General features: G+C 41.7%; 1 protein-coding gene across 45 annotated transcripts in view; it reads right to left on the minus strand.

Annotated features, from left to right (window-relative positions):
* Positions 1–640: 640 nt before the first annotated feature.
* SLMAP (sarcolemma associated protein) overlaps positions 641–14,377 on the minus strand; it is a 93,393-nt gene continuing 79,656 nt past the window's right edge. For 28 of the 45 annotated variants that reach the window (XM_057417614.1, XM_057417600.1, XM_057417605.1 and 25 more), the window contains one exon: positions 11,036–12,979. In XM_057417614.1, coding sequence (XP_057273597.1) covers positions 12,890–12,979 — 90 coding nt within the window. In that variant the 3' untranslated portion in view covers positions 11,036–12,889. Of the gene's footprint in view, positions 1,189–11,035; positions 12,980–14,012; positions 14,103–14,377 lie in introns of those variants that run through there. The other 17 variants (XM_057417628.1, XM_057417617.1, XM_057417625.1 and 14 more) reach the window with 2 other exon arrangements.

Here is a 14,377-nt window from a genome sequence, read left to right on the forward strand (position 1 = left end):
TGCACATTTCCTCCACGCTGTGTTATGTAGAAGAGACTGAACCTGAATGGGGTGGTATTTGCTAACAGACATCAGCAAACTCCTCCGGTAGGAAACCAAGCACTTTACTGGCAGCTCATCAGTGCCCCGAACACCACCACTCAATGACTAACACATTGAATCCCAGAAATGAGACAGCGGTTACTGTTACTTTATGGTTCAGGCATCATTTACAAAAGGCTTTTGGAGGAGTGCAAAAGCAGATTTCTGGAAGAAGCTGGAAGAGGACGAAAGAGCTGCCAGCACTCCCCAGCAGGCTGCAAGCAACAGAGTCGAAAAGAAGGAGAAAAGTGAATGATTTTTGCTAATAAATTACAGTTTGGAAAGGAGTAAAGCCCGCCTCACGGAGCTGATCTGGCGCGGGACACGGCGTCTGTCTTAAATATACACACTTGAAGATGAATCACGTATGTCTCATAAGGACACTGTTCCTAAAATTCGCTCTCCCATAACCGTTTAAGGTTCCTGCTCTGCAATAAAAGATGACGTCATTATTTATGTTAATAAACATAATGGTGCTCAGTTCAAACCTAGGAAACCAGCCTCTTCCCTCTTGAAGTTTAGTAACCCCAGTAACTTTCGTACCAGGTCAGAGACTGGCCAGGGTATAAATAGAAACACAGAAAGATGAGAAAGGTGCAGAAGTGACCCAAACATGTACTTGACACATATTTCCTTTGTTCTTAGAAAACTGGCTAAGTTAAAAGCGATGTAGTACTCAAGGCTCTCACTCTGGCCATATTAGGGAGATTAAACTTCCGCACAGGAGAGCTGCAACCGAAAAGTATTGCCATTATACTAAGCACAAATAGCTTTTTCTTGAACACCGAGCATGCACGAGGCCTCCCCTCTCCCCCCCAGCTTACATTTCATGAGATTTTGGACAGTCAGAGAAAACTCTCCTTCCATATGTTCAGGATGTTAAGATTTCAACCTCCTTGCAGCAGGAAAATAAAGTCATCTTCTTTGTAATGCCACAGCACTGAGCACACACACACACAGTAACGCATGAACTGATCTCTGCCATTGCGGAAAACTGCAGGGATCCCGTAGCAGGTCTTGTTCCTGTCATGTCTGCAGATGCTCTGTTAAGGACTCCAGGGACATAGAGCAATTACTAGGGTTTGTTTCTGCTTTCCAGGAGCAGTTCTGTTTAGGAGAGAATAGAAAGGGATTATTTTTACCTTATAGTTTGGACTTACACGGTGTGAACTGATGTTTTTCTTCCCACAGAGATACACTGCTGTAACAACTCAGTATTCTAGTGCTTGCAATAGGGGCTTCTTCTGAGCAGTGTACCAATCCCACGGGCTAAGGAGGGTGAGAAGCGGGGCCCAATTAGCAGCACAGCTGGGGCTGCAGAGGCAAAAGGACTGATGTATTTAGGCCACACACTGAGGGCTGCCTAAAGGGTTTTCTTCTTTTGTTTTGGGGGGCTTTGTTGGTTTGTGGGTTTTTTTGCTCTCAGTCTGCTATACTCGACATCTGCTTCTGGTAAAATAAACTCTCTCATTTTCTTTCACATTAAACATAGATTAAAACAGCGCTGTGAACCGCATTGTCTGACTCTGCGGGCCTGTAGGAAGTATCTATGATGCATTTTCCACTCGCATGTGTACAGAGGACAAAACATTTAAGTGAAGATAATTTTTTCCATATATATTATGTACATTATTATATACAAGAGAGAATTAAGACGAAACAAAACTAGAACAAAGATTCTTTGAAGCTTCAAATGAATCTTTGTCTATCTTCGCCATAGGGATGGCTAAAGCAAAGCTCCACAGATGAGGCAACAAATGAGGCGACAGACGCATCAAAGGCATCTCACTCGTAATACACGATTTAGCCAAAGCAGTACTAAGACCACGCAGAGGATGTACTGACACCAACACCATTCTTCCTACAGCAGAAGAGGTCCAGAGATCTTACCTTCTCCTGACGTGGTCAGGCACAGGTCCACCCTTGACTGGGCTCTACGCAAGTTCTGCCACTTTGAGCAGTGGAGCTACTGTCAGCAAGGGCTGTGCTCACACCAGCAGTGCTCACACCACAGCAGCATACGCTCTACTCTGCAAGATGATCTCCACCAAACCTCACCCCACAAGGTTTCCTGAAGTCTGCTTCCTAGAGACCTCAGCAACTAGAAAGGTTTAATAAACCCCCCTGGACATAACCGGCACCTACTTTCTTTACTGTTCACCTGGTCTATGCTGTAAGCAAAGGTTGCAAAACCCTGTGTTGTTGCAAAAAGCAGGAGTCTTATGCACTCGGACAGAGGGAAGCCCATGGACCCAGCTCTCACACAGTGGTGGAAGGTGCTGGCTTTGCATGGGCAACAGGAAGCTGCGGGTCACAGCAGACCCACAGGTCAATGCCAGGAAGGGAAAAAGAATGGAGCAGGCTTCCCATGAGGTTCAGGCCCAGGGCAGGAAAGGAGACACTGTCTCTAAGGCTCCTCTCTTGCAGCACACTGCATCAAAAGCACCTTCCACCTCGCTGCATCCACAGTCACAAAGGGCACACTCCTCCCCGCCCCAGGCAGCTGGGGGCTAGAGGCTACCCACCACCATGCTGGCTGAGGGAAGAAGGCAGCAGAGAGGAACAGAAAAGATAGGGATGCTCTCTCAAGGCCTAAAAGGTACTTTTTCCCTCTGAGGTACAACCCAGGAATGCCCCCATCCTTCCCGCATCTGCTCACTTTGCCCTCCCCTTCCTGATTACCCCCCACCCCATTCCTCTCCTTTGCATTGCATGGGAACTTTCCCCAAAACGCAGCGTTTTCCCCTAATTTCCTTCCTCTCAGGATACCTGGAACTTCCTGCTGCCACCCCTCTCGGTGACACAGGCCAGGTCACACTTCTCAGGGCAGCAGCTTATTGTCCATGAAACAAAACAATCACGCACAGCGCACAGGGCTGCTGGGTGCGCACTCGGAAACAACACCACGTATGAGGGCTTTCACATATTGAAGATGACAAGTACCTTATTTCAGCAAAAATAGCCTGACATATTTGAGGGAAAACAGAAGCAGCAACTACCAACAAGGACTCCGTCCAGAAGGCTACAGGAGAAGGACTTTCCATAATGAAGTGTGTGCTGGAAATTTGTGTTTTGACATCTCAAGCGGTCAGGAGAGGCTCCTGGCTCAAAAGAGTCAGTTTTGCAAGCACTGAGCTGTGCAGCATAGTCACAAAAGAAGAAAAAGTCCTTTCCAGCTTCAGCATCACTTTAAAGTTACTGGGAGGCAGCCAGTGTATTTGGGGAAGGTTTTTAAACACCCACTTGCTAACTGAGAGATGCCTCAGCGGAGACATGTGCACACAGCAAACACCATGTGTATCAACTCCAACCTCACCCTTCCAACATGTTGAAATTTAGAAGCTTGAAATAGTTTTACCTGAATCTGTATTGAGAAGCACAAGGTTTATCCTACTAAGACTATACAAGTAAGTAGTTCTATGCAATGCTCTGCTACAGACCTGTTCCTGCTACTTGAATCAAGAAGCCGTGCAAAAACACAGCTTATCACTGAGTGTGTTATTGGTAAAATAGGAGTTCCATAAATACACTCAATATCAATGCTGGACTCCAGCCGAAAGCCAAACCCTGAGGCAGACTGTGGTATAGTGAGATGTAAGAGCAAGACAGTGCTTTCCACTGATGGGCAAGTGTTCAAAGCATTATCACGTGGGTACTGCTGACTACTGGGCTTCAGTTCCCACCCTGGACACTTGCACACGCCGGAGCAAGTGCAATCATGTTTAATGAAATCCCCTTTTGCAACCCATCAGAACCCACATCACAGCCAGTCATCTCAGTCTGTGTGATTGCAGAGAAAACCACAGAGTTACAAGCTGGATGCAAGCAAGGGCACTATATGCCTGAGCCTGTAGACAGCTGTCACTCAGTGATGGGGCAACAACAGCTACAACCAGAGCAGAGCGGTCCACTTGACTCAAAAACCTCCACAGATGCAGCACTGAGCTTGAGCTGCTTTTGAACAGGTAAACTACCTGCACAGAAGATTGACACAGCCACAGGTCTCTGAAGGATTGGCTTTCCCTTTTTCATATTACAAGGGTCCACTTTCCACCTCCATTAGTCAAAACCAGGAAGGGTGAAGTGGAGCTGTCTCTAACCAGCATTAACAGGATGTGACTCTGCTCTGAGTCATCATCCCCTTTCTCTTCACGTGGAGATGGCTGCTCACACCTGGATCACCGGACACTTACGGTAATACTCAAAACAAACAGACTGCTCTTCCAAGCTTGCTCTTCAGAGGCTGCAGGAAACAACCTTCCCGTTAAACAGTTGTAACTTTAGACTTTCACAGTATCTTCATAACCAAAAGGACTGAAGACCTCCAGTGTGCACTCAGAATCCACAGAATAATACAGCGGTTTTCTGATGAAGTCCCTGGGCCAGCAGGACCTAGGTGAAGCCCTACTTACAGTCCAAGAAATGAAAACATGTAACCCATACAGCTGTGAAGTATGATTCAATACCCAGATACTGTTCTTTACCTTGGAATAAAAAACTTACCATGATTTAGTAATCTCCAGTGAAATGTATTTCATGGGAACTGGAAACCATTTACACTACATGAATGAAATGAAAGCCACTGTTTCATGACTCCATGTGCATGTGAGTAGAACTGAGGTGCCTCAGTTGAGAAAGATCTCTGCCAGCACAGCAGTCCCATCTTCCATCTTGACACACGTTACATCAACACTTCACTGGTAAGTCTCCTTGCCCATCTAAGGGCAGTCGGTAGCAGACACCCAGGAGACCCACATTCCAAGCAGATGCAACATCCTACACATCTGACAAAGCACTTCCATTCTCACCAAAGAAATATCCCAGAAGCACTCATTCTGCTGGAATTATTCCAGTATTTGTTTCTTAATCACATGGGGAAGCATCAGCTCGGGACAAATGATTTTTTACCACTCTTTCTAGATTTGAAATGAGAAGCACCATGTCAGACTCTAGAGATTTCTTTGGTTTACTATTTGTCTACCAAGTCTCCTCCTGAACAGGGGCACATGTGCTAAGGAATACCCTCACTCACTGCCAAAGCAGTCTTCCATGTAAAGTAATGATAAGGGAGACTGACCATAATTTGCTATTGGCTAGGAGATGGTTAAGGAACGTTATAACATGATACTACCCTGCAGGTGCACCATAGCAGCAACTTCAAATTTACTGTGTAAACAGAGGATGAGAGCCCTTCAAATCTGAAAGCACTGGAAGCTAAGGAAGGGTTACAATTCATGGAAGTCTGCAGAGGAAGGATGTATTATTACTGCTGCTTCGTGTAGTATAGAGACACCAGCACCAGGCTATAAGTGCAATTAAAAAAAACACTGTGAAGTTGCTGCAGGCCACGTTTTCACTTATGGGCCATTACAAGAACTATGAAGTGGAAAAACCTGAGCAATAAATGTCTATCACAATGCCCAGCTATGGCTGATTACAGACAGCTTCTGCAACAGAAACACTGCCAATCCACTGTGACTGCTACAGACAACATTAAACCCAAATGCCTTTAGAATCACACCCAATGAGCCTGGAATATTAATAACCTTTAAGAATGAGCAAACCTTATCACTGCTTTTCACATATAGTATTGCTCAGAAATAAACTAATTCAGTGTTTCTCTTCTTAGTCAAAGGAAGAGCATGCTGCAGTGGTGGTTGAGAGACAGGAATTCAAGCCGAAGTTACTGGTAGATGTTAGGTGCTACCATTATAGCCCATGAAAAGCAGCTAAATGGACGTATTTCACATTTTTTAAAGGCTTTTTATTTTTCCCCTCCAACCCCCCCCAAAGTTTTTAATGTCACCCCCAATGTTAACTTTTTAAGCAGAGAAATAAAAGCAAGTTCCCCGGGCTCTTACAGCAGGACTTGCCACAGCCTGGAGTAGAACCACACCTGAACTACACCCAGGGGTGGATCCAAACCACACCGCACACAGGGAGGAGACTTCCCTGCCTTAAACTTGCCGAAATCTTGCTGAAAACTATGTAAGTGACTCAGTGAATGTCCTTCTCCTGAGTCAGCACTGAAGCACGGCTCTGGAATTGCATCTGATTGTAGGATTGTTGGTTTTCTTGAAGGATGATCTGTGAATCATAGCCCGAGGGTGTCCGGTCACTAAACAACCTGTAACCCTTGCATGAACTCATCCTCTGTGCCCCCCCTCTCCCTGGGTTTGCATGCAGACCTGTTGGAGCACTGCTTTACCCCCTTACAGAGGAGGGGAGGTCACGTAGCTCTGAAACCCATTTGTACAAAGTAAACAGGTAAAGAGATTCCAATTTTAAGGTAAGTTTTAATGGCTTTCATTAACTAGTAACTTGTCACCTATTGCAGTAAGCAGAGTGCAGCGGGCTATTCCAAAGTGAAGCGCTGGAATTTGGAGTTAGGCTGAATGAAAGACTATGTACAATACAAATCAGCTTTCTGTTGTGTTGTAGGTTTATTCTCATTTTTTACCATTTATTCATCCCAAAAGACATATTGCATATTTGGAACATTTTGAAAGAAGAGCCACTGAATTATTCAAGACAAGTAGTTTTGTCACATCAAAACTGATGACATACCCAAAGTAATTTCCAGAGCAAGAACTCCTTACAAGAAATATAAATAGACTACAAACTTCATAGACGATCTAGCACAAAGAGATTAGAATAGTAAATCCATTCCATACTGAAGGCAGCACTTTACCACTCATAATACGTGTGTGGTGTTTAAAATAAACAAACAAAAATCAATTTCCTAACAGAGGGTACTGAAACAAATACAGGCTTGCTTCTGGATAAACTCTATTCCAATAGAACAGAACAAACTGATCACTTAACCCTTTTCTCTCAAGTTACTGATTAATACGATCAGGTAAGAAAAAGTTACTTTCAGTTTAACCTAAGGTTTGGAGTTGTTCATCTTCATCAGGTACAATGAAGAGATGACGTTCCTGGAAGCACATCCACATTTTCAGTATGTCACCTGACGTGATAAACAATTACATCTCCACACGAACATCTCCATTCCCACAGTTGGGAACCGAGAGTCTCAATTACATCCCCAGTCTCATGGCTAAACGCAAGTCATGATCTATTTCACCACATGCAAGTGCAATCTCAGTACAGCAACGTATACGCATGCACACACACTCTGGTGTGTTAGAACTGTTACATTTCCAGCTCTGGGGATAACGCTGAGCCGAGCAGTCACATGAATAATTTAGGGTTAGAAACGCCTTACAGAGAGAAGTGGCAGTAATGGGCAACAGCACGATGGGGCTGAGGGAAGAGAGCAGAACGTATGATCCTGGGAAAAGTGCTGGTTTTGCTTCACAGGAAGGTCTAAGCAAACCGCAGAGTAACTATGGGAAGCAACTGGGACAAAATTCAAGATTGCAGAATGATTTATGCCTGTCAAAGCACGTAGAAAATAAAACCCCACATTTAGAAGTTTTTAAAAAAATTGTTTATTGGTGTTATTAAACCAAGAGTTCTGTCAACCTTTTGACTTATATTGAAAAGTGATCACTGCCAGCACTGTAATAATCCCGATTAAAAACCAGATGCAAAAACTAAGAGAAGGAATTATTCTATGAATATTTTTCCTGCTGTACTGCAGAGATCTGGTTTTGGCTCACTATTGTTGAACAGTGTATGATCAATAATCTAGAAAAGCTTCAGTAGTCATCCCTGTTAAAACCCAAAGGGGAAAAAACCCCATGGATGAAGTTCTGAACAGCAATGCGTTGTTGCCTTGGACTGCTTGCCTACAGTGGTTGCTCCTGAACAGTATTGCAAAGTCAGATACTGTGGGGCTGGGGTGATGCAAGGAATGCACAGATTTGATTCAAAAGATTAAAATCCAGGTGATGGAAGTCAGTGATTCCCCAAAAGGGTTTTGTAGGCAGCCAAACAGGAATACCAAAGGAGGATATAAAGCTTATTATCTATTTATATGATGTAAAGAAATTACTTAAGGACATGTTCTGATCTAGCATCTACTCTTCAAAAAAGAACATTTAGGAAAAGCTGACAAAAATGTAGCGGGATGAAGAAAAAAATTAAAGTCAATCTATACATACAAAGTAAGATTGGAAGCTATTTTGACCATGGTATGTCAAATCCCTGGATCACATTTGCAGTAGTAGAACATCCTCCAAGAGAGATACATTGAATCCAGTGGCTGGGAGCCAAGGCAAGACAAACCGGAATACAGGGTTGGGTTTTGGTTTGTGGGTTTAAGAATACAGTAGTTGCTCAAGTAACACACAAGGACACTTACCTACAGAGGTGACCGATTCTTTTTCTGAAGTTCTTAATGCAAGAATTCTTTCTCTAAAATACATGCTTAACTTCTTGACATTATGGTCTGATGTTGAAGCAGCCGGTGAAGTTTTATGACTGTGATACGCAGAAAAGCAACCAGATACAAGTTCCCTCTACCAACAAATGGAAACTTGAGCCTTCAATGGCCCTTACGACCAAAACCTTTGTTTCAGTTACTCATTTGCCTTCTACTTCTGGGAGCCTTTAGTCACATACTGGTGACAACCAGTTTTCAAAGCAGTAGTGGGTGCATCCCTTTCTCAAGCAGAATTTGTCTATATGGACAAACCTTTGCTCGCCAAGTTGAACAGTTTGGCACAACCTAAAAACCCAGGAAGGCAGGAAGAACTGGGAGCCCCATGCTGGAGACCACTTGCCCACCAGAGGGAAACAAAAGGAATTTTGTCTCCAGAAGCATATGCAAAGAGGGACTGGGATGAGTAAACCAGCTGGATCTGGGGAATTCAATGCAGCTGTAGGCTGGAAGCAATCACCCTTCAGAGATATAAGTGCAGGAGAGAATATGGCTTTCAATTCTTCCGTATGATCAATTGCTATATTAATAGAGATTCAAAAACCTGAGACAGTTGCTAATGAAATACTAATGGTGCATGAAAAGCCAGAGAGAAAAAAGGCCCCTCATGGAAACTGGCCAGGCACAGCTGCAGAGCTAGTCCAAACTACGATGGCTTCCCAAAAGCTGTTGTGGTGATCTGGTCGTTTAAAGTGCTTGGATGCTGCTGGTGGGATGAATTCAGCAGTGGATTTGTCATGGAGAAGATTCAAGCTGAAGAAATGACTCTTGCAAGCAGTAGAACCCTACAGATTAAGGCATGAGACATTCAAAATCTTATGTAAAGCACTGAAACTCTGAGTAGGTAACATCCTTCAGAAGACTTGATTAGAAAGAAAAGTAATTTGGGATTATACCCCACAAATACACGCACAGATGATTACCTTTGCTTCAGCCATCAGGCATTTGGTACTAAGTCCAACTAAGAGTCTCTTATGAGAAAATTCTGCAATGTATTGTGCAGGATCACAACATTGTGCAATAATTGTGCAGGGTCCATTTAGCACCAAAAAAAATCCAGAGATTCTGCAAGCAGGATCAAGCTGAGACTCTGGAAGAACGTATTTAATTCAGCTACAAGGAACAGGAAAATTAGGCTGTATTTTTTATATATATGTCTATTTTTTAAATAAGAGGCCTGCTGTTGTAGTCCCCATATATATTCTTTTCGAGTTTAAAAGGAGGTGCCTTAGTCAGGACATTAGGACAAAACTGAAGTGTTCAGATATTTTATTATATTAAATCTTTCAAACCAAACTAGCAACTGATAAAACACTTCTCAGACTATTTTTATTAGTAAGAGGAACCTTTTTAAAACCTCAAACTTCAGTGCAAGTTCAGAACACTTGTTTTACAAGTAGAGCATCTTACACATTTGTGAAAAGCTGCTCTTACTACAGTAACTCCAGGGCTTAGCTAATCAAGCCTCTGAACTAAAAAAGAAAGAACCTAAATAAGAGTGTAGAAGAGCACACACATTTACCATTAACAAACACAATGAAACACCAGGAAGGTTTGTGCATAGAGTGCTTGCAAAATAACTCCACTTGCTGCTTTAGTATCAAAGCACTGAGGAACAGCAGCTTCCCAGTTATCCAATTCTTCTCCAGGGATTCTCACAACAACAACAAAAAAGTGAACTGTGCATTTTAGCTCATTCCTGATCATTTTGAACATGCAAGTATCAAGAACTCCTGGGAAAGGCACTATTAGGGTACCACAGGTATACTTGTAAGCACAAACCCCCATGCAATGCGTACTATGCACCTGTGTATATAATATAAATATGCACACATGCACATAATTAAATTAGAAATCTTTCTCCTTTAATACAACCGTGTTGGGTCTCAAATTTCAGCTTTCTGATGCTCTACAGATTTCTGACAACACAGTACTTGTCTTTAATACAAGAACACACTTACGCCACAGGCAGCGTGGCTCAGTATGGGGCACCAACTGCAGTGCAGGCTGGCACCAAGGATGGTCCCAGGGAACCTCCTTCCCTGCCACCAGCCAGGAGGGACCACTGCTCCACCAGGCTCCACTCCACCTCCTCACACCATGGCTACATTCTACTGGCAGGGAGGAGGGAATAGGATCCATTGGAAAAGACACAGTAGCTGAAAGAGGGACAAACGGGAAGATCAAGATGTTAGAAGAGAGAGGAGGCAGCATCAGGCTCCCTTCCCCTCAAAGGACTTTCCACTATCACCCCACTATCTGCAGCCAATCCAATCTCCTCCTGCCAATCCTGCTCCTCCAATCTCACAACCCCTGCCACAGGTGCTATCCACCTTTCAGCTGTGAATACCTTTTTTTCCCCCCATGGCAATACGCTTCCATATTGCCTTCAACAGCTCTCTCCTCCCCTCTTTCTTTCTGAAAACCACAGACAGGAGAGAGATGAGCTAGACAAAATCTTAAACCAGTGCAGTGGTAAAAAAAGTCTTTTGCTATTATTACTGGACATGCTGCAGACATTGTGCCTAGTAACTGTGGCAATACCTAGTGCAAAAGAAACTTAGCATGAATCTTTTGTTTTCAAATGACATTCAACTCAAACATGCATAGGGAGAGTAAAGTTATTTTATTAAATCATGCACATCACGTGTGTTAGTGCAAATAGTTTAATCTGTACTCCAGAAATTCTATTGTATTTTTATATCTTTACAAAATAGATTTAAAACAATTATTTACTTTAAAAAATGTAATTCTGAAGTTAAGCATTTCAGAACAATATTTGCAATAACCTATATACAAGAGGTACTAAGTACCACTGGCATACGAGTGTTCTGTGGTTGGGTGGCTTCCTGCAACTGAAAAGGATGAAATGAATGAACTAAATGACAATATATATTTTTCTACAAGTCACTTGCGGACTTTTTTCCAACTAATAATCCTCCCATTAGTAAATTCCACTTAAGACAGAACCTTTAATTAAAGGACAATGACCCTTAAAACCTCACAAATTATATGCTAAATTTCTATTTAAATATTTAAACTATCTGTCGATTGCCATAACATTCTTAAAAGCCAATTGAATTGTTGAGATTACCTCCCTGTTTTGAAGTCTCCTTTAGCAGAGCCATTTTACTTTACCATTCTTTAGCATATTATTTAAGTCTTTAAGAAACTTTTTTTGACAGAACTGTTGAGCTGAACAAGACAACTACAGTCTACATTTAATTCAGCACTAACTACAGTGATTCCCACCAAAAGTCAGCAAGTAGCAATAGTTATAGTACTTAGATAAGGAAAATAAACTTTGTAATGGGGACCACTGCATCATACTTACAGCCATGTGATGAGGATGCACAAAATTTTACTACCAAATTAAAATCATCTTCACCTGACAATACCCCGTCAGGCAAATGATTCCAATTTTGTAGTATTTTATGTTTCTTTGATTTTTTTCAGCTAATCACAGACGTACTGTAGCAGTTCTCTTAATAAAGTTACGTCAACAAAAGCTTATCTAAAGAGCATCTCCAGCTCAAGTCAGAAAGTATCAAATGACTGAAAAAATAAACTGATACATGTGATATGAGAGAAAGTATTCATACTTTTAAAGAACGTATCTCTTTAAATATATGAAATTTAATAAATTACATTCAAACTAAAGTTAACGTAAGTTGAACCACTGCACTATGTCCATCAAATGACCAAGTACTTGCTCCCAGGAATATCTCAGTTCACTCAAAAACACACACATGCTTACACTCGCACACGCGCACACTAAATACTTTAGGCTGGTCTTCACCATCAATATCTCTATCTTTTTAAGGCTGGACATGAATTGTGTTTATTCCCAAAAATTATTAATAAAGCAATCCTTAATAAAGAAAAGACGCTTCCTTGAAAAGGTGTGATACGTTTTCTTAAGTCTTGTTCCCAACAGCTCAGTGACTTAACAGCAAGTAAAATGGTATACTAGTTTGTATTAAAAAAAAACAGAATCAAAAAAATCATACTGAAAGGCACTGAGCACACTGCATCTGTTTACCAAGTATCTGCAAGGTTACTTGACTTGGGTGTCCAAATCAGAAATGTATTTTTCCTGTTAAATCTGGCAATCAGATTCTAAAGTAAGTGTCCACAACCCTAGCCATTATAAATAATTTGGTACCGAGAAGCCTACTTTAGGCCACCATTATAGTATTCAGAATCCCAACATACTATTTTAAAACTTGCATGAAATTGTAAGCAAAAATATTGCTCACAGTATGATGAATCACAATTTTATTCCCTCTTTATAGACAGATACATTTTATACAGTTTAAAGCAAATGACCCTACTGCTGTTCTCACGCGGAGCTGTGCTGTATTAAGAGGTAAAAAGGAAGAGAATTAATCTGTTTTCCCTCAGTATATGAATGTTGCCAGCTTCTAAAGGGAGGACGGTGTATGGATTCAACAACAGTTCTCATGGAGAAGCTCTGGTTAGGCCTGGGTACAGCACCACGGCTGTTACAGCAACCAAAGCTGCCATCACAGGCATCCAAGGCCATTGTCTCTGTGTGGAGAGAAAAAAAAAATCAATATCATATTTGTTCTAATTCACACTAATCAGTTTACCCCGTGGTTCCTGAAAGTCCTGAGCTCCTGTTGATAGGCACCACTAAAATGTTACTCATGAACCCTGCTGCAGGCTCATCCTGACTCAGAGCATCACAGTAAACGGTGTTTCTCCAGCAAAGGGAACTCCACAACTCTTCATGACTGAGGATCATCAGGAGAACTTTTGGCAGTTCCGTATTTCCAACTTCATTACCATACACACCCCAAAGAGATCTGCTATTAAATGTGTGAATGTTTAAGATGTTTAAAACATTGCTTGTGCCAAGTAATTGCTAGACACAGGTTTATGCAGTACTGACATCTTTTAACTTAGCTTTTGAATGTTTAAATCCAGATGTATAAAGTTCATTTGCAGCAAATCCTAACAACATCATTTCTAACAGACTGTCACAACATTTCATGACAACAACAGCATTTTAGGAAGGACACACTGAGAGACATTAGAGAGGATGCAAGCCGAGAGGTCAGGATACAAACCAACCACCTATTTATCATCTTGTCTTTTTTCCCCATCTTCTTCACAGCAATAGTGAGAAAAAAATAAAGTGTTTAAAGCCAGAGAGGAATTTCTTAGTCCATAAATAGGAACCAAAGCTGTTCACTTTTATTATTAGAGGCAAACTCTTCATTTTTCATAGTTAATTAAGCAATTAAGTTTTCTTACAGGCCCTAGCATATAGCAGCATTGTGCAAAAGGTAGCCCGTTTGCTAAAGACAAACCAAGTTAGAAGCAGCACATTGAGAACCAGTTAGAATGAAATTCATTGTTAGAATTAAGGGAATCACACAGATGTTAAATGATTAGTTGATTGCTCCGCTCATCAGTATCAACAGAATGGCATATTAAATGAAGGGTTTGCTTCAGGTAAAGAAATACCTGTGTATTTCACCATGCACTATTTTATACAGAAATGGCACAAACAGGTGAGAGGGACAAACATACATTGACTGAACAGTAGTGCTTGTACCTTTCGCTACCACAATGGGCCGTAACACCAATACAGGAAAGCCAGGATTAGGCCGATGAATACGGCTGGGACGGGTTGTAATATGGAAGGCTAAAGAAGGGAAGGGATATTAAAAATCACTTTGTGCTATAAATCAATCAGGTAAAGATGATTTAGAGAGGGGAAAATAAGTCAGTGAGTTTTGTTTTAATTGAAATGTATTAAAGACATCTAACATAATACAGCATTATCTAATCTGGTATACACAGTTAGTACACCGTTCTACTCAAATGAACAGGGAAGTTTAAAAATAAAGGGAAGTAAGCAGAAAATGTTCTAAGAAACCTCTTGTCACAACTTGGAATTTAGCTCTTAAAAGCAACACA

Source organism: Pezoporus wallicus, unplaced genomic scaffold (genome assembly GCF_028554395.1).
Source record: "Pezoporus wallicus isolate ANWC-B61680 ecotype Strahan unplaced genomic scaffold, APGP_CSIRO_Pwel_v1 contig_8542, whole genome shotgun sequence".
Classification (NCBI taxonomy): domain Eukaryota; kingdom Metazoa; phylum Chordata; class Aves; order Psittaciformes; family Psittacidae; genus Pezoporus; species Pezoporus wallicus.